The sequence below is a fragment of the Poecilia reticulata genome, chromosome 4 (genome assembly GCF_904066995.2).
Source record: "Poecilia reticulata chromosome 4, P_reticulata-male-v2, whole genome shotgun sequence".
In the NCBI taxonomy this organism is placed as follows: Eukaryota; Metazoa; Chordata; class Actinopteri; order Cyprinodontiformes; family Poeciliidae; genus Poecilia; species Poecilia reticulata.
Genome location: NC_088833.1, coordinates 1,782,719 through 1,810,506, shown reverse-complemented (window position 1 = coordinate 1,810,506; position 27,788 = coordinate 1,782,719). Strand labels below are relative to the sequence as shown.

Genomic DNA, 27,788 nt, shown 5'->3' with positions numbered 1-27,788 from the left:
CAGATCCGACCGGGTCAGATCAGGTCAGTCCGGATCGGGTTAGATCAGGTCAGATCGGACCGGATCAGTCCGGACCGGGTCAGATCAGGTCAGATCCGACCGGGTCAGATCCGACCGGGTCGGATCAGGTCAGTCTGGACCGGGTCAGATCGGAGCGGGTCAGATCAGGTCAGATCGGACCGGATCAGGTCAGTCTGGACCGGGTCAGATCGGAGCGGGTCAGATCAGGTCAGATCGGACCGGGTCAGGTCAGTCTGGATTAGGTCAGATCGGACCGGGTCAGATCCGACCGGGTCAGATCAGACCGGACCGGGTCAGTCCGGATTGGGTCAGATCGGAGCGGGTCGGATTCCTGTGGCGCCGCCTGGACAGGACGGCGGACCGGAGACGTCCTCACAGTCGGAACATTTTGGACAAAATATTAAGTCAAAATATTGAATCCATAAAAACAGAAAAAACATAAAATAGTTTTTATTTTCACTGCTGGAGTTTTTTCCTCTTTAATTCAAAATGTCATTTATAAATTAAATAATGCAGATTAATAACATTAAATACATGTAATGAATATATTTATGTCTGACACATCAGCTGCTCTTTATTCCTTAAATCTTCAATATTTCCAATTTATCTAAAATCAAAATCTACATTTTTATGATCATCTGCAGAAATTTAAAGGTTCTCTTTTGGCCCGGTTCTGGTTCTGCCGAACATCCAGATCTTTGCTTCTACTTGTTTTGATCAGGGGCATCTTGGTTGCCTGGCTGCAGTTGCCACGGTAACGGACCAGGTAAGCCCAGGTTACCGGCCTCTGGATCCTTCAGTCTCAGCTGTAAAAGGAGAATCAGGACATGAAAGTTTCCATTTGGTCTAAACTGATCAAACGGTTTGGATTAAACCGTTTTAAACTGTTTGGATTAAATCGTTTTTAACTGGATTAAATCGTTTTAAACTGGATTAAATAGTTTTAAACTGTTTGGATTAAATCGTTTTTAACTGGATTAAATCGTTTTTAACTGGATTAAATCGTTTTAAACTGTTTGGATTAAATCGTTTTAAACTGTTTGATTAAATCGTTTTTAACTGGATTAAACCGTTTTAAACTGGATTAAACCATTTTAAACTGTTTGGATTAAATCGTTTTAAACTGGATTAAATCGTTTTTAACTGGATTAAACCGTTTTAAACTGGATTAAACCATTTTAAACTGTTTGGATTAAATCGTTTTTAACTGGATTAAATCGTTTTTAACTGGATTAAATCGTTTTTAACTGGATTAAATCGTTTTTAACTGGATTAAACCATTTTAAACTGTTTGGATTAAATCGTTTTAAACTGGATTAAATCGTTTTTAACTGGATTAAACCGTTTTAAACTGGATTAAACCATTTTAAACTGTTTGGATTAAATCGTTTTTAACTGGATTAAATCGTTTTTAACTGGATTAAACCATTTTAAACTGTTTGGATTAAATCGTTTTAAACTGGATTAAATCGTTTTTAACTGGATTAAACCGTTTTAAACTGGATTAAACCATTTTAAACTGTTTGGATTAAATCGTTTTAAACTGTTTGGATTAAACCGTTTTAAACTGTTTGGATTAAACCATTTGATTCGCTGAGCTTCAGGTTCGAGACTGAAGGACATTCAGGTCATTCCTAAAAACAGGAAACACAGGAGAACATGGCGGCAGAGGAACGACTGGTCAGGCAGTGAGAGCCCCCTGCTGGACAACTCCAGAACAAACCACACACACAAACGGGCTTTAACTAGACCCAGGTGAGCCAGAGTTCAACACGCTGGAGGACCGGTGGATTACAGAATCAGATTAAATGATTCTGATCACAGCGCCTCTTAGAGGCCAGTCAGGGGAATGAGACCCAAACACTTAGAAACCCTTAACACGAATGACCTTTGACCCCTGACCCACCGCAGGTTTAAGACGGACCAGATCCCATCCAGGTTCTGGTTTGTTACAGAGACACAGAGTAAAAACCAGAAGGCCTAGTCCAAGTCTGAGACCACGGGGAAGGATCCGGCTTCACTGGGAAGCGTTGGCGGTGTAGCTGTAGAAGAACCGCTCATCGGGTCGGAAACTCCGGTCGCTGACGGGTCGGTCCACCAGAACCGGAACCGACGGGACGAACTGGTCCAAACTGCTGAAGGACAAAGAGAGAACCAGAACCAGAACATTTCAGGAACGCAGCAGATCAAATCAATGATTATTAAAACCAATAACTAAACATTTCATTTCGTAAAGTTCCATCATCAAAATAATCACGATTAATAAACAGATTAAGGCCTAGTCCAAGCCCAGTATAGCAGCTGCAACCAGGTCAAAATGTCTCAGCCTATTGAACAATATAAACTATGCATCGAGTTTCTAGTTTATTTACTTTGGATCAACATTAGCAGCTTTTCCTTCTTTCCTTTGGTTTGTTGTTCTGTCTGTATTTACTTTAAATGCTGTAAAGTGTTTTTCTGGCCTTGTTGCTGGAAATGTGCTATATAAATAAAATGATCTTTATCTTTGCACATGGACAAACATTTTCTCTATTATTCTTACAGCCATATTAAAATATTTCATCTCTTCCTTCTGCCTCTGTTGGGGAAATGAAGGATGTCAAACTTTATATTTTTTACTGCAACTTGGTGATGATGTTACTTTCCAAAAGTAATAATAATAACAAGGCAAACCTAAAAACCACTCTGTGTTTCAGAAGTTATATGTTTTTATTTCAGATTGTTATTTCTGTAAAAGTTAAAATCAGTCACCATAATTACACTGGTATGATATAAGCTAAGTACAAATGATGCTAATGCTAGCAGCTTGTAGCTTAGCAATGATGAAGCTCATGGTTGGCTGGGGGCCCAAATGAAAATGTGCTCAGGGCCCCAGAGGGCTGGTCCCGGCCCTGCTGTGCAGTAATCACTAAGATAAACACGGATCAGTTTCTCTGGGTCCTCTGACCCTGGATGACCTCCGGCTGACAGAGGGCCGACCTCGGAACCGTCTTCATGACCCTGAAGGTTAAACCTCCACAGTTCAGAATAGCTGAAGCTGCAGAGACGGGGACTCACCACTAGGTGGAGCTCTCACTCCGCTCCCAAACCTCCTCTGGGCCCAACCCGTCCTCCAGCCATGAACCGGGCCAGCAGGGGCCCGGAACGTTCCAGCCGTCCACAGTGGGAGTGGGAACCAGGAGTTCATGGCTGGAGGGGATCGCCATGGAGACGGAGGAGAAGGAGGAAGGCCCTGGGAGGGTGGGGGGGGTTAGCTCCACATGACCTCACATCGTGACCTCACATCCAGAACTTTTGGGATTTCTCCAGAAGGTGGGAGCGTTTCTCTTCCTGTCCGGCTAAAATACGAGCTGGTTGGTTTTCCCCGCCGCGCTGCAGTCATGACGAGTTTTTCTCTAAATTATTTCCAGCGCCTCTTCTCCTCCTCCGCCGTGTTTCCCTCCCCCTCATCCCTCCATCCCGGGGCAGAAATATGTCCCTTCCCTCTCCACACGCTACGGCTGTCAGACAGCATTTGGGATTTGGGCTAAAGGAGGAACAGTGAAGCTCTGATCCTGGCGGGATCCGGACCGGACCGGACCAGACCAGGAGGAGGATCTGAGACACTTCCCCTTAAGAATCCGCATTAGAGGAAATTTATTTCCTCAGTTTTACCTTCAGCTGCCAGGATACCTGAGAAAGGAAATTAATTTTCCATCATTTTGTCTGCAGTTCCTGTGGATGGAGTCAAAACGTCCCAGTGGTGAAAATGATGAGCGTCGTTCATCGTCTACCAAACATTTCACCAGAATATTAAAATCTGACGAACCACAAAAACTACTACTGCTAATCAGAATTCAACATAAATTTCCTGTGTTTTTTGTTCCTATCCACCCAGTTATAAACTGAACCTGCAGGATTTTATAGAAATGAAAGCAGTCTGAATGTTTCAGAAAAGTGAAACGTGTTTCCTGGTTTAAATCTGCAGCCGATTCAAACCTGTCAGTTTCTATTTACAGTGAAAAACTGGTTAATAAATATAGTTACATTTTAACGCATTTAAAATTTTAATCCATTAATTCCTTCCTTTCTTTTTAAACAGGTTCCGGAGAGAACATTTGTATTCCCATGTATCTGCCTCATACATCCCTACAGCTAAACGGAGCGTCGGAACGTCGGGAGCGTCAGGAGCGTCTTCTTCTCTCGGGCCTCTGCTTCTAAATGACCTGATTGGAAAAACTGTTGTGTCCAAGTGGTGCTAATGGAGTTAGCCTATCTGACCTAAATAACAGATTAAAAACAATAAACATTGATGTTCAGTTTATACGTCTACTCAGTAATTTTGCATGAAAACGTTCATCTGTTTACTGAATGACAGACTGTAGAAAGGCCTGATCAGCTCCTCCTTCCTCTAACCTGCTTCATGGTTTCAATTTAAACTCTTTACGTTTCGGTTCTGGAACTGAAACTTCAGGAAACTGGAAATCGGCCTATTTAAAGCAGGAAGAACCTTAAAATCATTTTATCGTTTCTATCAGGTGATGTTCATTCAGCGTTCCTGTGGACGGACTCAGACGCGTTCCGGCCCGGCTCTCTGAGGTCCGATTCACACCGTGTTTCACGAGGTTCAGAACCGGCGGCAGAGCTGGCTCTGATTATTCTGCTGAGTCCAAATGAAAGGCGCGCGGCTCCCCCGCCGCTCCGGGCTGTCAGAGACGGGCTGACGGACGGGAAAACGGGAAAACACAAACACCACGGAGGTGAAGCGTCTGTCGTCTGCTCGGATCGGGTTCTGGACCCGGCCGCGGCCAAGGAAAACATTCCTGCCGACAGGAGCTTCGTCTCACACGAGCAGCGCTCCGATAATGGGACAAATTTCTCTGAATCAACTCTGGATTTCCCAAACGATCCATCAACTCAGCCGTGGATCCCATCAGCTGCTGCCTGGTGCTGGGGACTCGCAGGAAACCCGAGGTCGGTTCTGGTGATAACAGCAATGAGTTTTTAATTCCCAGCCATCGGCTTTAAGTTTCAGGCCGGAATGTCGGAATGGGATTGGGAATGGAGTGGGTAGATCTACTGGAGCCGCGGAGGCGGCCGGAGAGTGTTTGTTCTCAAAGCTTCTCAGAGGGTGGAGCGATGCCTTCAGGGACCGGTCCGATAACCCGGTCAGCCGGCAGGGGAACCGGCGCCGGTCAGACTTCAGTGGTTGCTAACGAACATTGAGTTTCAGGCCGGACAGTCCAGGCAGGATTAGGGACAATAACATCGGAACCGGTCCGATTAGTAAAACGATGATAACAACCGATGTTTATTCTGGCCTGGTTGTGGTCATGTGCTGTGATGTCATAGCTACCTTGAAAAAGTAACTTTTGATGACCGATTAGATCATGCTGAAAGTAACTAATTGAGATTACAAGTTACTTCATTGGTTACTTTCTGGCCCCGCCCCCTCGGTGAGCCTGAAGTGTTTTAATGCAGCATTTCCTCGACCACATCCTGCCTGACCCACTTCTTCTACTCCACTTCCTGGTTTTGCACTTTGACTAGGCCCTGCTGTGACTCCAAGGTTTGTTCAAACTCGACTTCTGAAGCTCTGTAGTTTGACAGTCTGGATCATTATTAGAATCCCTGCAGTTCATGGTTTCTAAACGGCAGAGAAATATCTAGAATATCGGTTAGCGATATAAATATCGGACCTTGGTATTGGCCCTAAGTTTCCCATCATGCCTCTGTGGACCGTCCGCTCGGCGTGTTGGATACCTGCTCAGGTTTCCGGCCTCTCCCAGCTCGCTGCTCTGGATGTCTGCGTAGAAACTGGGGCTGATGGATCCGTCTCCGGAGAGAATCCCGTCTGAACGACACGACACACTCAGACCCGAACCGAACACCGGGTCCGTTCCCCCACGGGGCTCTGAAGGCTCCGGGTACCTGCGGCGTAGAACAGGTCCGGCCGCTCCAGCACGTCCCGGTTCCCGCTGAAGGACTCCCCGTCGTCTCCGGACCAGAAAGGCTCGTCCAGCAGGCGGTTCTCCACCATCTCCAGCCACTGGCTGTTGTAGTAGCAGAACTTCGCCGTCTGGATCTTCTTCGCCCACTCCTCGTCGTATTCCTGAGGAGAGGCGAAGCGGGACAGACGACTCGGCTGCAGATGAACACCCAGAGGAATTATGGGAAGGACTACGGCTTTCTGGAAGCTCAACTCTCGGGATCCGTTTTAACACTTCGGTCAGATAAAGTCTGGTTTGGTTCTTCTGCTGCCTGGACAGATAAAGTCCAAACTCTGAAGCTTAAGTCAGCAAGCTAAACATTTAGCTTGGAAGATATACATCATCATACTTTCCTAATATTTCCCATTAGCCACTTGAATTTCAAGATGGTGGCCATTTTTCAAGATGGCCACCATTTTTGATTTAAACCAATTATTGCCATAAAATGTTACCCATTTCCCTGACTTCACTGAAAAAGACATTTTTTCCCAGTTTTCGGAGGAACTAGAACTTTTTCATCAAAATTAAGGAATTATTTGATTAAATTAAGCTCTGATAGTTTCCTGAAAAGTTACCTGTAAGTTAGTTTTATCTTATTTCAAGGGAACCAAGATATTTACAGATATTTGCACTAGAAACCAAAACTTCTTGGTAAGACTTTGTGTTTTTGCAGAGCTGGATGAACTCTGTGTGACATTACATGTTTTTGACTTTTTGTTGACTTATTCATTCAACGTTAATAATAATAAGTTGAAAATCACAGACCGAAACTGAAACGAGTGACGGTGGCTTAGCGGTTAGCGGTTAGCTTCTGCTCAGCTTTTTAATGTGCATAGAGGTTTAGCATTAGCTGCTAATTTTCATATGTGTAATGGGTTAGCATGAGCATAGCTTAGGGTCTTGCTTAGCGTGTTAGCAGTTAGCGATGCTAACTGTTTGGTTAGCTTTGCCCACCACTGGGAATAATTTCTGCTGATTTTAAAGTAAACAAATGTTCTCTGTTATCACTATGGCAGCCATTTTGAAAAAGACCAAGACAATCTACATGATTGCTGTAGTTCAGAATGTTTGGACTCACATTCATCTAATTGGTGATTTTAGTGTGAAAATTCATTTTCCACGACAATCATGTCAGCCATCTTGAAAAATCCAAACATTATTTGAAGGAATGATTTCTAAGAGTCCATTTCTGTGTGATTTGACACTAAAAGTATTAATCTGTGATTAACCTTGTCAGCCATCTTGTTTCTATGGGTGAAGGATTTTTGTTGAAATATTTTGTTTCCCTGCAGCTTCAATACTCCGAACCCCAGTCTTCATCACGCAGCGTTCATCTTCATCCTCATCAGGAGCTGAGCCAGCGGCGGCGCTGGGGTTAGTGACACTAATCGGTTATTGATCAGCAGTGAGAGCTCGTCTACTTCCTGTTTGGAGCTTCTAGAAATGTCTCCATGAATCTGCGTTTGTCCTCAGCTGCTCTGATCAAAGGTGAGTCTTTCAGGACTCTTGGCCCCGGAGTGTGTTCGCTGTGTGTGTGTGTTCGCTGTGTGTGTGTGTTCTCTGTGTGCCTGTGTGTGTGTGTGTCCTCTGTGTGTGTCCTCTGTGTGTGTGCCTGTGTGTGTGTGTGTCCTCTGTGTGTGTGCCTGTGTGTGTGTGTGTCCTCTGTGTGTGTGCCTGTGTGTGTGTGTGTGTGTTCTCTGTGTGTGTCCTCTGTGTGTGTCCTCTGTGTGTGTGCCTGTGTGTGTGTGTGTCCTCTGTGTGTGTGCCTGTGTGTGTGTGTGTCTCTGTGTGTGTGCCTGTGTGTGTGTGTGTTTTCCCCTGACGGCGCCGTCGGCCCCTGACACACTCCAGATGCCCCTCCTGCCTCTCATGTGGCGCAGCGTAAATCGCCTCCCTGATAATTTAAATGAAACACTTCCTTCGGTCCGATTGGCCGCCTGGTTTTAATCTGCAGATAATTACGCTGATCTGAGGTCTGGCAGCGCTCACGCTGCGGCCGGCAGCGAACCGCAGCCGTCAATCACTGGCCGGTCCGCCGTCTGACGGACGGATGGTCAAACATCAGGAGGACACAATGAAATATTAAAAATATCTAACATTTCTGATTTTATTAAGAAAACAAATTGAAATCAGGTTTTAAGAGGTTTCAGACGAGAAGAATTGATTTCCTGCTTCTCTCTCGGAAAAACCCGTAAAACTGAGGATCTATTTACCACTAATTATGTAAATAAAAGCCTGAATCTGATGGTTAAATAATCAGCAACAGATTAAAAAGAATAAATATCTCTGTAGTTCAGCTAATATGTCTATTTATTTCATACCTTTTCTGAATTAAAATGTTGCTTATTTTGTCAATATGTAGTTTTTGATTAAAAAGCAGTTAATAATTAATTACAGATTAATTAACTGCAATTTAGCGATGAACGCAATAAAAACTTTAACGGAGTCCCAGCAGGAAGTAGAGTTACTAACTGAGCAAAATAAAACGGGTTTCATCTCTTCCTGCTGCAGCTTCGTTACTCCTAAATGAAAAACTATTCAAATATAACGGTTAAATGAAGTTACAGTCATGCAGCCTGCAGGTCGCCTAGAAGGATGAAAATGTTTACGTTTTCAGAAACTTGACTTGGACTTGTAGAAAATTACTTTAATCTCTGTTCATCATGCTTTTATTTTGGTGGGGACTCGCTGATAACATCCTGGTTCTGCTTGCAGCAGAAGAATAAAGATTATAAATTTTTTCTGTTCAGAGGATTCAGGAGGTTGGGAAACCAACGAAGAAAAGAAGGATTTCAGTGACCACAGATAAAAATGAGCTCCTAAGAGGAACCAGTACCTGGTACAACCCAACAGAACCTTTAAAACTATCAGTCACTCATAATCATCATGGACAGACTACCGCCCTCCTCCAGCAGGGGGAGCCGTTCCGGCAGCGCCACTCACCGCTATGATGTCCAGGGTGTTGTCACACACTCGGCGGATGGCCACGTTGTCGTCGTGCATCAGGTCGACGAAGTACGCCGGAGCTTCTGGTGTCGGGAGTAAAGGAGGAGATTTCCTGAAACACTGTCAGGTGAATGAGGATGAATGAGGATAAATGGAGATGAATGGGGATTAAAGAGGATGAATGGGGATGAATGGGGATGAATGAGGATGAATGAGGATGAATGGGGATGAATGAGGATGAATGAGGATGAATGGGGATGAATGGGGATGAATGGGGATGAATGGGGAGTAATGAGGATGAATGGGGATGAATGGGGATTAATGAGGATGAATGAGGATGAATGAGGATGAATGGGGATGAATGGGGATTAATGAGGATGAATGGGGATTAATGAGGATGAATGAAGATGCATGGGGAGTAATGAGGATGAATGGGGATGAATGGGGATGAATGAGGATGAATGAGGATGAATGGGGATGAATGGGGATTAATGAGGATGAATGGGGATTAATGAGGATGAATGGGGATTAATGAGGATGAATGAGGATGAATGAGGATGAATGGGGATGAATGGGGATGAATGAGGATGAATGAGGATGAATGGGGAGTAATGAGGATGAATGGGGATGAATGAGGATGAATGGGGATGAATGGGGATGAATGAGGATGAATGAGGATGAATGGGGAGTAATGAGGATGAATGGGGATGAATGGGGATTAATGAGGATGAATGAGGATGAATGGGGATGAATGGGGATTAATGAGGATGAATGGGGATTAATGAGGATGAATGAGGATGCATGGGGAGTAATGAGGATGAATGAGGATGAATGGGGATGAATGAGGATGAATGGGGAGTAATGAGGATGAATGGGGATGAATGGGGATTAATGAGGATGAATGGGGATTAATGAGGATGAATGGGGATTAATGAGGATGAATGAGGATGAATGAGGATGAATGGGGATGAATGGGGATGAATGAGGATGAATGAGGATGAATGGGGAGTAATGAGGATGAATGGGGATGAATGGGGATTAATGAGGATGAATGGGGATTAATGAGGATGAATGAGGATGAATGGGGATTAATGAGGATGAATGAGGATGAATGGGGAATAATGAGGATGAATGGGGAGTAATGAGGATGAATGGGGATTAATGAGGATGAATGAGGATGAATGGGGATTAGTGAGGATGAATGAGGATGAATGGGGAGTAATGAGGATAAATTGGGATGAATGAGGATGAATGGGGAATAATGAGGATGAATGGGGATGAATGGGGATGAATGAGGATGAATGGGGAGTAATGAGGATGAATGGGGATGAATGGGGATTAATGAGGATGAATGGGGATTAATGAGGATGAATGAGGATGAATGGGATTAATGAGGATGAATGAGGATGAATGGGGATTAATGAGGATGAATGAGGATGAATGGGGAATAATGAGGATGAATGAGGATGAATGGGGAGTAATGAGGATGAATGGGGATTAATGAGGATGAATGGGGATGAATGGGATGAATGAGGATGAATGAGGATGAATGGGGAGTAATGAAGATGAATGGGGATGAATGGGGATTAATGAGGATGAATGGGGATTAATGAGGATGAATGAGGATGAATGGGGATTAATGAGGATGAATGAGGATGAATGGGGAATAATGAGGATGAATGGGGAGTAATGAGGATGAATGGGGAATAATGAGGATGAATGGGGATGAATGAGGATGAATGAGGATGAATGGGGAATAATGAGGATGAATGGGGGTGAATGGGGAGTAATGAGGATGAATGAGGATGAATGAATGTGGATCAATGGGGATGAATGGGGATGAATTCCTCCAGCGGAGCGTGAAGGATACGCGTGTCTTTGATGATGACGTCTCTGGTCTCCTTGTGGAACGCCATCTGGTAGAAGACGTAGAGGATCTGGCAGACAAACTCGTCGTCCTCCTGCTGGGCTGAAGCAGAAACAGGACAAACACTCAGCTCTCCGGGAAACGTTTCTCTAGATCATCATCTCCACAAAGGAGCAAAACCCCCACGGACAGAAAAACAGCTCATTTCTGCCAAAAGATCTCAGGCATTTTCTAGAAAAACTTGAAAATTTCTGAGTTTGAAAACACAAATTATCTAGAAAACATTTGGGAATTTAAAAATTTGGAAGAATTTCAGAAATCTGAAATGTTTGACTTTTCAAACTCTGGAATTTTCTTGTTGGAATGTTAAGAACTGCCGTCTTTTCTTTCTACATTCGCTCTAGTAGGTCTTTGTAAAGACCTGAGTGAAAACTGTAATTTCTGAAAAGACGTCACGAGTTTAAACGGCTCCAGCAGCTGGAGGTGAAACCTGACAGGAAGAGTCGGCGACTCACCGTTAAGGAGATCGATGAGAGCAGGAATGATGCCGGATTTGGCCAACATGGCGGCACAGGAATCGTCCGTGGAGACGGTGCCGATCAGGATGACGACCTCCAGGATCAGGTCGTCCTCAGCTGAGCCTGTCGGGAAACGCAGCGTCAGGAGGAAACCGCCCAGCGCCGGAAGTCTGATTCTTCCTGCTGCCGCTCCACTGCGTTCCTCCACATTTCTTTCCAGATAAGATGCTTTGTGTTGGCAGGGAGCAGCCTGGAAGCAGAACCACATCTCCTGACCTCTGACCTTTCACCTAAAACTGTTTCCCTCCAGTGTGGAAAGTTTCCAGTTATGTAAATCCGGAAGGTTGTTTAGTTTTTTAATATTCTGGTTAAAGTGAAATAGAGAAACGTTTGTAATCCTCTGGACCCTGAACGCAGCGCGACCTGCAGACCTTCCCTCTGGTCGGCAGGCATCAGGCGCTCAGATGAACCCAGGACAGATGAAGGCGGGGTCAGAGGTCAGCGGCCATCAAAGCTCCAGATAAGGAGGGAAGCCGTGTCTCTTCTCCATCCTCAGTCGACTCCTGGCTGATAACCGGGCCTGAGCGATGGCAGCCGGAGGTCACGGCGGGGTCACGGCGGTCTGGAGACACTCACCTGGCTTCAGGCGCCGCTTCAGGTACGGAACCAGGTCGTACTCCCTCAGAACCAACTCCCAGTCCAGGTCCGGGATGGTCAGGTTGGCCAGGGTTCCCAGGCACTCGATCACAAACTCTTCGGCCTCGTCTTCGCCGATCTGGGCCGCCAGGTCGCCAACGTGGTCCTGCAGAGACCAGACGAGAACAAAACGTCTAACCGGGACTCAGGCGCCGCAGCGACGCCGACGGACACGGAAACGGACCAGGAACAGGTTCTTGGTGGCTCCGCCATGTTGAGACAGGTTCCTGATCATCTTCATCACCAGAACGTCCTTCAGCTTCAGAGCCCGCCGCATCAGCAGCTTCAGGCCGTTCCCTGGGCAGGGAGGAGACGCTGGGACCGGTTCTGATGGGTCGGTTGGTTCTGGTTGGTCGGGTCTGATGGGTCAGTTCTGGTCAGTCGGTTCTGGTCGAGCAGCTCAAACCTTCACAGAACACCTGAGCGTTGCTCCGGTTGGCGGCCAGGTTGATGCAGAGCGAGACGAGCGCCACGTCCAGCTGCTCCTCACTGCCCAGCATCATCTTCATCAACTGCCAGACAACAAACATCATCATCATCGGGTCAGGTAGATGCTTCATCCAACCCGATCTGATCTGGGTCAGAACCAGCCAATCACAGGAGACGTCTCATCTGAACATTTCTCAAACATTAAAGTTTTGGATTTTTAAAATCCCAGCCCACAATCCCAAAGGTAAACTTGACCCGATTAGAGTTCAACTCCAGTTTCGAACCCAGAACGGGGCGTTGCATAAAGTGGGCGGGGCCTAAATAGGGCGGGGCTAGATGTGCAGAGGGTGGGGCCTAAACAGGGCAGGGCCTAAACTGGGCGGGGCCTAAACCGGGCGGGGCCTAAACTGGGCGGGGCCTCTTGGCTGGTCAGAAACAGATCAAACTGAAACTCCTGAGCAGGATATCACTTTTTATCTTCCTGATTCAATCAGAAGCATTCTGATTGGCTCGTGCAGATTGGCCCCGCCCACCAAACAAAGCTCAACTCTGTTTGGCCCCCCAAGAAGACAACCGCTCCGCATCCATCTTTAAACAAACAGGAACAGGAAGGACAGGAAGCTGTGGACGTCATTAACTTCCTGTTTTATTCAGACTGAGAATTTTTTAGATTTCCTTTGAAAACAGGTCATTTTAAGCATCAGCTAGAAAAAATTAACCAAAGGAAGAAAAGAGGATTCTGTCATGTGAACAACTGAGGGAAGAGATCAACTTAAAAAAATGAAAAAAATTATTTTAGATATTATCAAAATATGTAAAACTTTAAACATGTCAGACTGAACTCAGGGTTTAAATATAAAATATGAGGGAGGGAGGGAGGAAGGACCCAGACTGTTTTACTGCTTATGGTTATTGTGAAGATTTGATCATGATTTTGATTCATCCTACAAACAGATTCCAGTGAAAGACATTTGAACTCCTCCAGACTGAACCGACTCTGATCATTTCTTCTGCTGCCGATCATTTAGTTTAATGTTTAAAGCTAAATGTATCCGACGTCCTGCAGAAGCTGTTTGTTTCATCATCATGAATAAACCCAACAGGTCTGAGTCTGACGGATGAATCCAGGCTGAGGGAGCTGAAGCTAGCTGAAGCTAGCTGAAGCTAGCTGCGCTAACCCAGCAGGAATCAGCGCTCAGGGTTAGGGTCACGACTCATCAGTAATCTGATCCAAACGACAAAAAGAGACAACGATGGAGATACCAGAGATTTATAATAATAACTGATCATAAATTACCGGTTAATGAATCGTTAGGCTGCAGCTCTAAAGGAATCAGTCAGAATGAATCAGTTCCTGGTTCTAGTTCAGTAGAAACATGATAATCAAAGCCGGACATGTTGGAGATCTGCAGTTGAGACGGCTAGTTCATGCTAGCGCCTTATGCTAGCTCATTATGCTAGTTCATGCTAATCCTCCCACCGGTCCGCCCGTCTCCTCTGTCTGATTTAACATTAAACAGAAAAGGCTTTGAGCTGAGAGGAGGAGGAGGCTTGGAGGAGGTGCAGCTCTTCCTCCTCTTGTGAGGAGCTGAGCATCAGGAGCGTCAGCGGGGCCGGGGTTAGGTATCACATACCGGGGGCCCCGGATCCCAAATCAGCCTCGTCTAGACTCTCTGGCACCTGCGTCTGCTCATTTACCGCAGACGGCCACCGGGGGCCGCCGGGGGCCCGCAGCCTGCTCCGCCTCGCTGCTGCTCCTGGACGGTGACCCCACTGAAGGGTGGGGGGGTCAGATCAGTGACGGAGCCTCGGTGGAGGAAAGGTGGGAACAGAAAAGTTTATTACTGATGGTTTCACACCCGGACGGATCTGCTGAGTCAGCAGAGACTTTCTGGGACTAAAGTCAACAATCAGGCAGAATACATGTTTACAGTGCTTTGAAAAGTATTCATGACCTTTGAACCTCAATGTTTGCTTCACATTACAAACACAAACAGAAGGAAAAGTGTGTCCTTCCTTCTTTCTCTCCTTCCAGCAGGACATCCAGTCAGTTAGAATGGCCTAGTCAAAGTCCAGACCTTAGTTAGGGGCGGTACGCACTCAGACGTTTTATCACAATATTTGGTGGTACTGTTGCTATAATAAAAGTTTAGTTTATGACTGTGTGTCACAGTGATTCCCGTCCGTAACGCGTCTCTTCAGGACCAGGCAGGTTCAAAACAGCGATTTGTTAACTGAACAACATGGCTGCATTTCCACATTTATTGGCATTTTATTGATGCTTTTATTAAACTCCGGTGAAAAAAAAAAGAAAACTATGAATCCCGACAGTAAGGACAATTAAAGGGTATTTTAAATAACGATAAATCGATAAATGTCCACCCTGCACCTGAATCCCACTGAGGATCTGTAGAAATGGATGAAACTGGTGTTTTCAGAGCAGAGCCTCCAGCAGCCGACGGAGGAAAACATCTGCAGAAAACTGATTCAGGAGGCCGAACGCTCCTCCGAGCTTCACTTCCCACGTCAACAAAAACTGATTCTTCACATTGAACCCGTCATGTCATCATCGCTACCAGATAAACGCTCCTCCACTTTTCCTTCACGTCACGTTTCTCAAAGCTCAGATTCTGAAGGCATGAAAAAAAATCACGTAAAATTAAAAAATTCAGGTCATAAAACTGAAGATAAACCTTGTGAACGTTTTAACCCACGAGCCTCAATCAGCTGCTAACGTCCTACAATCTGATCTGTTTTGGTCACGTTTCCTTTTCCCTTTGGCTGCAAACGACCCACAGAAATACAATAATCACAAATTGATGTCCTGCCGTCTCTTCAGGATAATGCGCTCATCTTTATTTATGCTGAGTTTCCCCAAAGACTGGAATGAATATTTCTGTCTGTCTGATTTTACGCTCCGTTTCCTCTTCAAACTAAAAGTCTGAGGATCTCTGCTGTGGATGTGAGAAGAAACATTCATCTCTTTCATTTAGTCCAAGTCTCTCAGCAGGATCAGTGAGAGCGAGGGAGGCGGGGCCGAGGTCAGAGGTCACATCCTGGTCACGCTGCCGAGGTTCTGATCTGCTGCCGACTCGACCTTCTGAACAAACAGCAGAGCCTCACATCCACATCTGGACAGCATTTACACCCAATCCCAGCAAGCTAACGCCGCGCGGCGCCGGCCAATCGGCTGACAGGAGAGGAGCCGGCGACCGGGTCGGCCGGCGACCGGGTCGGCCGGGTCAGGAGGGAGCGCCTGCAGCGCAGCGCCCAGGTCGCAGCAGCCAACGCTCCAAACGCTGCGAGCGAATCAGCCTGAGGGGGAAACTTTGTTTTCCCACAGAGGGAATCTGATTCTGGGCTGATCTGGACCAGAACCGCAGACAGAACCTGGGTTCCTTCTCTCTGAGCGGGGAGCCGTTTGAAAACATCACCGTAATATCTTAGGTTATGGGGGGAAAAGGATGGATTTTTAAAAGTCAAACTTATTAATACAATTATAAATGTCATAGCTTAAAACTAAATACTTAATAAGCAACATAGTGATTAATTTTACAAATTAAATCTTATTTAGCAAGGTAAATATTTAGCAGGACTCTAGATATCCAGATCGAAACTAAATGTTTAGCTTCATACCAAATAAAATCAGTTTTGCTAACTAAACATGTAATTTGTAAAATAAATAACTATTTTGCTAATTAAGTATTTAGTTTTAAACTGACATCTGAAGCTAGTTTTCTAGCTGGTTAAGTAAATATTTATTTAGCTTCAAACTACTTAGCAAGTTAAGTAATTAGTTTGCTAACTAATTAGTTAGTTACCTAATTAGCAACTAGTTAGTTAACTATCTATTTAGTTAGCAAACTAGGTATTTAGCTTGCTAACAAAATATTTGGTGTGCTTCAAATTAAAAAGTATAAATTAAATTAAATTTCTAGTTTGAAGCTATTTAAATTTTTGGCCAAACTAAATATTTAATTAGCAAGCTAACTAGTAAGCTAAATATTCAGCTATAAATATTAGGTAGAGCTAAATATTAATGCTAATTTGTCAATTTGTTTTTGGAGTGGACTATCAAAATAAAAGCTGGGTTTTGCACGCTGCTATATAAATGGCGGCTCTTTGTTGCTGGTGCATCACTGTGTCTGCAGATTCATTGGAAATCATTTATATTCCCCTTCAAACGGCTAATCCTAAGTTTAAAGCTGATATGTCAAACATGTCGAGAGGAAAACGGACCCAGAACCCGGTCAGAACCTGAACCGATGTCAGGCTGGGTTCGTGCCTCGACGTTAGCCAGCCTTACCTGCGGTATGCAGTCGCTGTGAGCAAACATGGGCTTGAATCTGTCGTCCATGCTGATGTGGTACAGGACGCACATGGCCAGCTGCCTCTGCGCCTCGTCAGCTGCAACACAAACACAGGCAGGAGGCGGGTCAGCCATGAATGACCGCTTGTCCCGCAACGCGCCGCAGGACGCCGCCGACCACATCCAGGAGGGGCCCACTGTTCCTGGACAAATATTAACGGCCTGAATGGACTGTTTAACAGCCGGGGGTCGGAGGTCAACCGCAGGCGGCTGCAGCTTCTCACGGCTCAGCAGCCGACAGTAAAGAACAGAAAACTACAGTCGGCTCAAAACAAACAGGTTTTTACACTTTGGGCTGCTTTCATCTTTACGTTGGTCCTAAAGGTCTGCCGTTTACTGCCGTTTGCTTCCGTTTGCTGCCGTTGCTGTTTGCTGCTGTTTGTTGTCATTTGTTGCTGTTTGTTGTCATTTGTTGCTGTTTGTTGTCATTTGTTGCTGTTTGCTGCTGTTTGTTGTCATTTGTTGCTGTTTGCTGCTGTTTGTTGTCATTTGTTGCTGTTTGCTGCTGTTTGTTGTCATTTGTTGCTGTTTGTTGTCATTTGTTGCTGTTTGTTGTCATTTGTTGCTGTTTGTTGCTGTTTGTTGTCATTTGTTGCTGTTTGTTGTCATTTGTTGCTGTTTGTTGCTGTTTGTTGTCATTTGTTGCTGTTTGTTGTCATTTGTTGCTGTTTGTTGTCATTTGTTGCTGTTTGTTGTCATTTGTTGCTGTTTGTTGCTGTTTGTTGTCATTTGTTGCTGTTTGTTGCTGTTTGTTGTCATTTGTTGCTGTTTGTTGTCATTTGTTGCTGTTTGTTGTCATCTGTTGCCATTTGCTGCTGTTTTCTTCATGAATTATCAAAAGTAAATCTGATTCATTCATGCGCTGTGTTACCATTCAGTGTCTGACAGATGCAGGTAAATAATATAATTAACATAAATTTAACCATTAAATGTAGAAGAACAGAAACAGCCTTTACTGTCCTGCAAAGGGAAAATTCATTTGCAGCAGCAGAATCTTTGTTTAAATAAAGTTAAAAACAGAATATACAAAACAAGACAAACAATGATAGTGGTAATAATATGTAAAAATACCATGAACTTATTCCAAAACACAACGGGACTCACGATGCCGGATCACGTTTCCAAAACTGTTTGTGTATCGAACATATTTACAGGCAGAGAATTAAACCTGAGCGACTGAAACAGAGACGTCGTTTTCCTCATTTTACAGCTTTGATCATAAACTGTGATTTTATTTGACGTTTCAAAACCTTTGAGGATTTTCCTGGGATTATTGGGGAGGTTATAAATTCCTGCTGAATGTTTACTGACAATGTTTTATCCAGTTTGTGCCTGATTATTGATCATTGATCATTAGATTTGCAGATTCTTTAACGTTTAAAGCTCAGCTGCAGGGAGGCAGACAGAGACCGGACTGGACCGGACCGAACCGGACCAGCAGAGAACCCGGCAGCTTTATGGGTTTGACCCGGAGGATTAACGGGCCTCAGAGTGCAGTCTGATGTGTTAAGAGAGCGGTTTATCACCGAACCAGAACCGGCGCCCCGCCATGCCCCGCCCACCGGCCTGACCCGGTTTAAACCGGTCCCTGTCCGTACGGCGGGTCAGAATCAGAACCACATGGGGCCCAGGGAGGGAAGGTGAGTTCTGCTGTCACTTTAATTGGGAAACCAGGAGGAAGCATCAATTTTACTGCCTTTAATAAGTTTCAGTCTCAGTTTTCAGAACATCTGCTTCTCATTAGCCAGAACCAGAACCAGAGCACACATTAAGGTGTTTTCCTCCGGACGGTCCGGCCGACCCGGTTCTACTGGAACCAGAACATCTACTCCACCTCCAGTCAAACCAACCTGTTCCCCTCCTGGCCTGTGGGGGCGCTGCACCAAGAACCACTGAAGGAAACGACACAAAAACCTCTGAAGACACTGAGAGCAACTTCCTTCTTCACCAGATGGAAACAAGATGGAGGATTTTAGCGGTTGGAGGATTTCTGCTGCTAGCGCTAGGCTAGCACGTTAGCTTTGGTTGGATTTACCCAGAATGCCCTGCGCTGTAGTCCACTTCCTGCTTTTGGAGCGGTCTCTGGTCCGCTTGGCGTTCACATTCAAACCGAACCAGAGTTCACTTCAACCGAACCCAGACGAGGTCTGGAGGACCAGAGGTCAGAGGTCGATTAGCGCTCACACCTCATTTACTGGACCAGAGTTTATAGACAAGCAGACCGGAGTGAACTGGGCCGGTGTGAATGGACGGTTTACTGGTTTAAAGTCTTCCCACTTTTACAAATGAAGATGATTAATTCCTGATTTTATTGGACTGAAACGATTAAAGGTCAAGTTTTATTGCATTTAGTCCAAATTTATATTGATTATATTATGTAGAATTAAGAAATAACTACAAATTCTATTATTTATTGTTGTGATAGTAAGTTTAACTGTCAGGATTTCAGAATCTATGCCATCTATATCTATGTCTCTCTGTAGGGATCTGCTGTCTGCGGATCTTTGGATTTTCCACAGAATCTTTAAAACCAACAGATGTTTTGAAATATGGACATGATAATAATAATAAAAGCAGCTTTAGCCAGTTTTATTTCCAGTAATATCCAGTTTCATCCAGTCGGGAATGTTTCTTTGGAATGATTTCATATCAGCATCCTGCGGAGAAAAATGTCATTTCATGGTAAAAATGTTCATATTTCTCTTGATTATAAAACCTAAAAACATTATGATTCGATAAAACTGGCAGATTTCTGAGATGTTTTTATAAAAATGATGATGTTTTCTTTTTTAAAGGGTCACATGGCCGTTCCTGCACAGCTCTGATTGGCTCATGGTTATGTTTCAGTCCCTGCTGTCTGACGTGATGTGAGCCAGTTCTGCTGTCGGTGGCTGAAGCTGCCGCCGGCGCAGAGCTTGCTCAGCAGCGGCAGCAGACGGGTCGGAAGCGGTCCGGAGTCATCCGGGGCGGGAAAAATCCAGCCGGAGGAACCAGGACTCCTTCAGGCCGGCGGCGGTTTGGACCAGACGGGAGGGGATCTGATCTCCAGGGGTCACGACCTCTCGCCAGGTCTGGACACAAAGGCTCTCCTCTCCTTACAGGAGCGGCGGATGAAAGGCGGGAAGCCGGCGGATGATTGATGGCGCCGGCGTCGGCGTGCGGAGCCCAGCGGACTCTCGCTGACTCAGGCCGACCCAACAGTGTCACAACTGTGAGGCGGCGCGATATTTCAGGGAACTTCCTGCCCCCCGAACCTCTGAAGACTCCTTGGCTTCTCCGACTCGCTGCTGCAAAAACAAGCTGAGCGCCGAGGTTCTGCCGTGTTATTCTAACAAATACATTCCGTTAATTACTTTCTGCCATCGGATCCGCCCCCGGAGACGCTCCAGAGCCCCCGCCCAGACGTGATGCCCGTAACCACGGAGACCGCTCACCCAGCAGCCAGGAGAGCCTGGGAAGGAGGCCGGCCTGGACCATCTGGCCGCGCAGCGCCGCGTCGAAGGACAGGTTGAGCAGCAGCCGACAGGTGGCGCTCTGGAGCTCCCGGTGGGCGCAGGGCAGCAGGCGGGCCAGCTTCTCCACGGCGGCCGCCTCCGCCTGGGGGGACAGGGAGAGCGGTCAGAACACGGCTGGACCCGACCCGACCAACGAGGACCAAAACATCAGAACCAGGCGGGGAGGAGGAGGAGGAGGAAGAGGAGGAGGAGGAGGAGGAGGACGAGGAGGAGGAGCAGGAAGAGGAAGAGGAGGAGCAGGAAGAGGGAGAGGAGGAGAAGGAAGAGGAGGAGGAGGAGGAGGAGGAAGAGGAAGAGGAGGAGGAGGAAGAGGAAGAAGAGGAGGAAGAAGAGGAGGAGGAGGACAAGGAGGAGGAGGAGGGGGAGAAGGAAGAGGAGGAGGAGGAGGAGGAGGAAGAGGAGGAGGAGAAGGAAGAGGAGGAGGAGGAAGAGGAAGAAGAGGAGGAAGAAGAGGAGGAGGAGGAAGAGGAGAAGGAGGAGGAAGAAGAGGAGGAGGAGGAAGAGGAGAAGGAGGAGGAAGAAAGAGGAAGAGGAGGAGGAGGAAGAGGAGAGAAAGAGGAGGAGGAGGAGCAGGAAGAGGAGGAGGAGGAAGAGGAAGAAAGAGGAAGAGGAGGAGGAGGAAGAGGAGAGAAAGAGGAGGAGGAGGACGAGGAGGAGGAGCAGGAAGAGGAAGAGGAGGAGAAGGAAGAGGAGGAGGAGGAAGAGGAAGAAGAGGAGGAGGAGGAAGAGGAGAAGGAGGAGGAAGAAGGAGGAAGAGGAGAGAAAGAGGAGGAGGAGGACGAGGAGGAGGAGCAGGAAGAGGAGGAGGAGGAGGAAGAAGAGGAGGAGGAAGAGGAGGAAGAGGAGAAGGAGGAGGAAGAGGAGGAAGAGGAGAAGGAGGAGGAAGAAAGAGGAGGAAGAAGAGGAGGAGGAGGAAGAGGAGAAGGAGGAGGAGAGAAAGAGACACGCAGAGGCTTCCTGTTTAGAACCAGAGTCGAAACCGAAACCAGAACCAAAGTCAGAACCAGATCCGGAACCCGGTTGCTACCCGGTCTCAGAACCTGGGCTGTTCCTCCCGTCCTGCAGGTGGAAGCGTTGAGCTGCTGAACGCCTCGGCTCAGAAGTGGACCCGGTTCTGATCGGATCAGAGCGCAGCCACCAGTTCAGAAGCTGCTCTGACCCGACCTGCTCCCAGTTAAACCAGTTGCTGCTACTGTGTGGGAACCAGCAGAGCAGCTTAACCAGCCTGGATCAATTACAGCCGGAGTTCTGCTTCCATCAGCAGCGACCCGGGTCCAGCCGCTGAGCAGAACCACCGGGTCAGGCACCCGACCCGTTAGCCAACCAGAACCTTCCTGCTGGACATTCACTCTGAATCAAAGATGCAGATTAAATCGGGTCCTAACGGGTCTGGTTCTGATAAAAACCCGCCGGCTGATCAGAACCAGGTGGATTCTGGGAGCGATCCACATTCACTGCAGAAGGCGACAGAACAAATAAATACAAGAAATTACTTCAACAGCCAATCAGGCGACGCTTTCGCAGCAGGTCTGTGTTCTGATTGGCCGGCTCACGTCCAATCAGAACGCGAGAGGAAGAACTGGAGCGACGACCTGCTGGGCAGCTTTAACGAAACCCTGAGGAAGGATGAGCGAGCCGAGCCTGATGGAGGCCTGGACCCGTCTGACGGCACGAAGTAGGCCTCAGAAAGCCACGTCTGATCCAAACCACAGAGAAACAGAACGGGAGACGAGAAGACAGGAAAACAGACTGACCAAAAGACAGGGACAGAAAACGAAAGGAAGAAAACGCAGAAAGACACAAAAATGAAAAGAAAAGACAAAGAAACTGGAGTGTCCTAGTCAAAGTCTGAGGTTGTGTAGTTTGACCCTAAGCAGTCGATCCTGCAGGGAACGTCTGGAGCGTGTCTGAATTAAACGGATTCTGTGAATCGGAGCGGATCAAAGTTCCTCCATGATTAATCTGAACTTACTGAGGTTGTTTTTTAATTTGGTGTAAACAAAATATCACAAACTTTAACCAACGTGCTGGAAGCTCGGAGTCACTTTTACAACTTTGTTTAATGTTTAAATACTTTCAGGTCAAACATTTTGGTTTTGATCCGAGTCAACAGATGTTTTCTAGACTAGATCTGAAAATAAGCACAAGAAAAACAGAAGAAGAAGAAGAAGAAGAAGGGAAACAGAAGAAGAAGAAAAACAGAAGAAGAAGAAGAAGGGAAACAGAAGAAGATGAGGAAGAAGGGAAACAGAAGAAGAAGAAAAACAGAAGAAGAAGAAGAAGGGAAACAGAAGAAGATGAGGAAGAAGGGAAACAGAAGAAGAAGAAAAACAGAAGAAGAAAAACAGAAGAAGAAAAAGAAAAACAGAAGAAGAAGAAAAACAGAAGAAGAAGGGAAACAGAAGAAGAAGATGAGGAAGAAGGGAAACAAGAAGAAGAAGAGGAAGAAGGGAAACAGAAGAAGAAGAAGGGAAACAGAAGAAGAAGAAGAAGGGAAACAGAAGAAGAAGATGAGAAGAAGATGAGGAAGAAGGGAAACAGAAGAAGAAAAACAGAAGAAGAAGAAGAAAAACAGAAGAAGAAGGGAGACCCTCCGTCTCCCCCTTGTTTTTCCTCCCGTCTTTGCTGCCGTGTTGTTCTGTGTTGTAGTTTTCGTGTTTCTGTCACCATGTCGTTCTTGTTCTCCAGGAAGATGGAGAGCTTCTTCAGGAAGCACACGGCCACCAGCAGCAGCTCCTGGTCGTCGCGCTCCAGCAGCGTCACCAGCATCTGGACGATGTTTTTGTTCCTCATCTTCAGCTCCGTCCGCGTGTCCTCAGCCAGATTCAGCAGCAGATACAGAGACACTGCAGAGACCAGGAGCAGACAGAGGTTCACCTGGATGGGCGGGGTCACAGCTGGAGGTCGCAGCTGGAGGTCACAGCTGGAGGTCGCAGCTGGAGGCCTGGAGGTTTGGACCTTTGAGCAGCTGCTCCTGCTTGGCCAGCAGACTCTGGTACTTCCTCAGCGACTTGTCGTGATCCTTCCTCAGACTCTGGTTGTCGGGGAACTCGTCAGGTGAATCTCGTTAAGGAGCTCTGACCTGCGGCGGAACGTCAATCAGCTGCGCGCGGCTGCAGGGCGGCCTAAAGGATATCGGCCTTCTTCTTCTTCTGCAGCTCGTCCTGCCACAACTCGAAGCGCTTCAGCTCGTGCTCCATGATGTTCATGCAGAGGGCGCCGATCTTGAAGTGGGTCACCAGGCTGTGGAACTGGGAGAAGCTGGGAAGACGGGAGAGAAATCCAGGAATCTAAACCTGGAAGCTGCAGTGAAACCACAAGTTTACATACACTAGATAGAGAGACGCATCTTATCTCACCAAGGGAAATCAGACCAAACTTCTCCTGTTTCAGGTCGGTCAGAATTACTCAAATTATTCATATCTGACAGCAGCGCCACTTTTTCCTGCGTTTACCTGGAGAAACAGAAGAAGACGGAAACGATGGTGGTTGCCAGGTCAACGCTCTGCTTCCAGTCCTCTCTCAGCACTCTGGCCAGCGCTCCCAGAACCACCTCTGGAACAAACAGCAGACAGAGACTGCGTCAGCGTTACCGCGCTGCGTCAGCGTTACCGCGGTGCGTCACCATTCAGCGATGCATCACCGTTACCGTGCTGCGTCACCGTTAGCGTGATGCGTCACATTTAGCGTGGTGCGTCACCGTTACCGTGCTGCGTCACCGTTAGCGTGATGCGTCACATTTAGCGTGGTGCGTCACCGTTACCGTGCTGCATCACCGTTACCATGATGCGTCACATTTAGCGTGGTGCGTCACCGTTACCGTGCTGCATCACCGTTACCATGATGCGTCACATTTAGCGTGGTGCGTCACCGTTACCATGCTGTGTCACCGTTACCATGCTGTGTCACCGTTACCATGCTGTGTCACCGTTAGCGTGATGCGTCACCGTTAGCGTGATGCGTCACATTTAGCGTGGTGCGTCACCGTTACCATGCTGCGTCACCGTTAGCGTGATGCGTCACATTTAGCGTGGTGCGTCACCGTTACCGTGCTGCATCACCGTTACCATGATGCGTCACATTTAGCGTGGTGCGTCACCGTTACCGTGCTGCATCACCGTTACCATGATGCGTCACATTTAGCGTGGTGCGTCACCGTTACCATGCTGTGTCACCGTTAGCGTGATGCGTCACCGTTACCGTGCTGCGTCACCGTTAGCGTGATGCGTCACCGTTAGCGTGATGCGTCACATTTAGCGTGGTGCGTCACCGTTACCATGCTGCGTCACCGTTAGCGTGATGCGTCACCGTTAGCGTGATGCGTCACATTTAGCGTGGTGCGTCACCGTTACCGTGCTGCGTCACCGTTAGCGTGATGCGTCACATTTAGCGTGGTGCGTCACCGTTACCGTGCTGCGTCACATTTAGCGTGGTGCGTCACCGTTACCGTGCTGCGTCACCGTTAAGCGTGATGCGTCACATTTAGCGTGATGCATCACCGTTAGCGTGGTGCGTCACCGTTAGCGCGCTGCGTCACCGTTACACTGCGCTGCGTCACCGTTACACTGCGCTGCGTCACCGTTAGCGTGATGCGTCACATTTAGCGTGGTGCGTCACCGTTACACTGCGCTGCGTCACCGTTACCATGCTGCGTCACCGTTAGCGTGATGCGTCACATTTAGCGTGGTGCGTCACCGTTACACTGCGCTGCGTCACCGTTACACTGCGCTGCGTCACCGTTACCGTGCTGCATCAGCTCCTCCAGGTTGTCCTGGTTACGGGCCAGCTGGAAGATGAGCGCGGCGCCGCGGATCTTCTCCTGGATGTCTTCGTACAGCAGCTCCACGTACTCGTCGATGCTGCCGATGCTCGCCTCCTCGTCCAGCTGCAGCAGAGGGGAACAGGTTGACCCGGCTGACCCGGACGCTGCAGAGGAACTGCGGCGGTCAGACCGTCGGCTCCTACCTCCACTCCGGCGTACGGCGTGAAGTCCCGAGGCGAGATGTTCTTCTTCTCCTGGTTGTCTGTGGAAAACATGGATCAGCTGAGAGCCGGATCCAGACACAGCGAGCAGGAAGTGAGGCGGGTTTGGTACCGCTGCTCTGTTTCCGGTTCTGCAGGTAGAAGAGCAGCTGCTCCACCTCGGCCAGCTTGGACGGATGGATCAGGTGACATTCCTCCACCACCTTCTGGGCCAGAGAAGCCGTGTCCGTGTTGGCGTTCAGGCTCTTCAGGCGGATCCTGGAACAGACACTCGACTCATTAAAGCTATTAAAACTAGAGATAATAATATCTGATCACCCTGATATTATCGGTGATATGCTGATCTATTCAGTCTCATTCTATACCTGTTGCAACATCATTCTCTATTATTTATTCCAAGTTATTTTCAGAATTACGCAGCGCATTAGAAAGAAGGATTGTTACCGATTATTTTTACATGTCTGACTAAACCTGCTGTTTCTGTCAGTTTCAGTTTCTTTATTATTTATTTTGTTTTGGCTCATCTGCTCCTAACTTCACTGACTGAACAGATTAAAGTTGTTTACATGTTTGACCAGCTGGTGAAGCTGCTGGCGTGTTTCTGTGAATTTATCACATACATTTGTAATTCAGTATATTTAAGTTTCATAAATAAATGTTTAAGTAAAACCATCTGTTCTTCTGTAACAGATCGGCCGATACCAGACCTCAGGTATCAGAAGTGAACTACGTGGATCGGTTCATCCCAGGTTAAAATTGAGTCATTTCAGTTCAACACTTTAATTTCCTCACATCTTCTGACAGTCTTTTCGCTCTTCAACCATCGGTTCTCCCAGTTCTCCCAGTATGGTCGCCTCCACCTCATACTGGAGCACCAGAGCCTTCTCAGTGGGGTGAACGTCCAGAGAGCATCCCTTCACCCTCCTGCAGGCCCAGAAACAGGAAATGGAGAAAATAAAATCCAAAACTTCCTCAGATTCTAACCCCAAAAATATTACTTTACCGTCATAGAAATATTATGCATGAACATCACCGTTCATTTAAATTAATGCCAATATTCAGCAAATACTCGTGGGTTTTATTAAATGTTTCATCCCCATTTCATTGATTTCATCAATGAATTTATGCAAAAATTATATATATTTTTTTTATTTAACCCGAGTGTTAAGTGTAAAAAAAATTGCCAGCAACATTAATTTCAATTACTGTCTATTTGTATAAAAAAAAAATGAAATGTATATAAATCAAGATACAGATATGCTAAACAAAAATATACTATTTATAAAGTATGGAAGTTTGTAGATTTACAAAAAAAGGAAACATTTTAAAGGGATTTAGTTTAAGATGATCATAAAAGACTTAAAGTAATTTACAAACCGGCTTTGTAAATTATTATTATTCTCAGATGCAGCAACACAGAAAACATAAACTATCAGAAAAGCAGGAAGTACCGCACCTGCTGTTGCCATGGTAACACGTTTCAGACAACGTCTCGCTTCTCACGGTCCAAAACGAGCTTTTACACGTAAAAAGATTTATATTTATTTATTTAAAGAGACCTGTAACCGTGAAGCTTGAGATATAATCACATCTTATTTAACTGCTGTGAGGAGGCGGCACCCGAACCGAACCGAACCGAACCGAGCCCAGCAGTAGACGTCACGTTTCCGGCCTCACCTCTTCAGGTAGCGCGGCTCTCCGGTCGGCGGGTTCTCCATGTCAGACATCGAACTGCGGCGTCACGGAGGAGAAAATCCTCTCGTCAGTTTCACCTGAAGGTGATGAGGATGCAGACCGGGCGGATGTTGTTTGTCAGCTCAGCCTGTTGCCAGGGAGGTTACCAACGGAAACGGAGCGGGCGCCCGCTGCTGCCCCCTGCTGGTGCGGCTGTTATGCACACCTCAGAAACCCGAGAACAGAATAGAAACATGGCTCAGTGGTCTTAAAAACGAGAACGATTATAAAGTAGGGACAATAACTTGATTAGTTATGGCTTTTCAGAGTTTCATGTAAGTTTTAGGGAAACTTTTATTGAGTGAGAGCGAAGGGAAACATTTCTTCAGGACTAATTTCACGTCAGCCATTTTTTATTCCTATGTAGCACAGCAAGATATTCTGAATTTGGCTATTGGAGCCCACAGTACACCCTCTTTAAAGAATACTTAAGAGACATCATGGAAATGACCTCGTCTCTACCAGGATCGAAAGTTATTTAAAACACTCAGCAGATCTCACCCTCCAGATGAATCTGGGCCTCTTCTTGTCTCTTCTTGTCCATTTTTCTCTTTACATTAAAAAAGGAAACCATGCATATCTGCTCTAAATACTGTGTTCAGGCCTCTGTGGGGCCTCTGGATGGATGGACCGTTTAAGGAGCCGTGGGACGGATTGATGAGCGACAGGACAGTGGCGGCATGTCAAAGTAAAGCAGAAACTGGCCCTGGATGTTATTCTGTAAAACTGTTCATCTTTTAC

The 27,788-nt window shown here is 46.6% G+C and overlaps 1 protein-coding gene across 1 annotated transcript; it reads right to left on the bottom strand.

The window, feature by feature from the left end:
* Positions 1-455: 455 nt before the first annotated feature.
* Positions 456-27,187, bottom strand: kifap3a (kinesin-associated protein 3a). Its single transcript, XM_081605930.1, has 20 exons — positions 26,991-27,187; positions 26,106-26,237; positions 25,426-25,571; positions 25,296-25,354; positions 25,074-25,215; positions 23,786-23,885; positions 23,467-23,591; positions 23,289-23,387; positions 22,998-23,176; positions 20,250-20,412; positions 16,753-16,853; positions 12,424-12,529; positions 12,202-12,314; positions 11,958-12,123; positions 11,319-11,444; positions 10,807-10,905; positions 8,934-9,019; positions 5,932-6,112; positions 5,764-5,854; positions 456-2,156 (listed from the first exon to the last, which is right to left on the bottom strand). Exons 1-20 carry the CDS (start codon positions 27,038-27,040, stop codon positions 2,039-2,041), a joined length of 2,382 nt encoding a protein of 793 aa, XP_081462056.1. The 5' UTR covers positions 27,041-27,187; the 3' UTR covers positions 456-2,038.
* Positions 27,188-27,788: the final 601 nt, after the last annotated feature.

Bases quoted from the DNA above. Each gene is read 5' to 3' on its own strand.
- kifap3a (XM_081605930.1), bottom strand. From the start codon at position 27,040: ATGTCTGACATGGAGAACCCGCCGACCGGAGAGCCGCGCTACCTGAAG. The intron at 26,238-26,990 runs GTGAGGCCGGAA...CTGGGCCTGCAG, and splicing joins GAGCCGCGCTACCTGAAGAG to GAGGGTGAAGGGATGCTCTC. The intron at 20,413-22,997 runs GTGACAGAAACA...CTGTCCCCCCAG, and splicing joins TGGAGAACAAGAACGACATG to GCGGAGGCGGCCGCCGTGGA.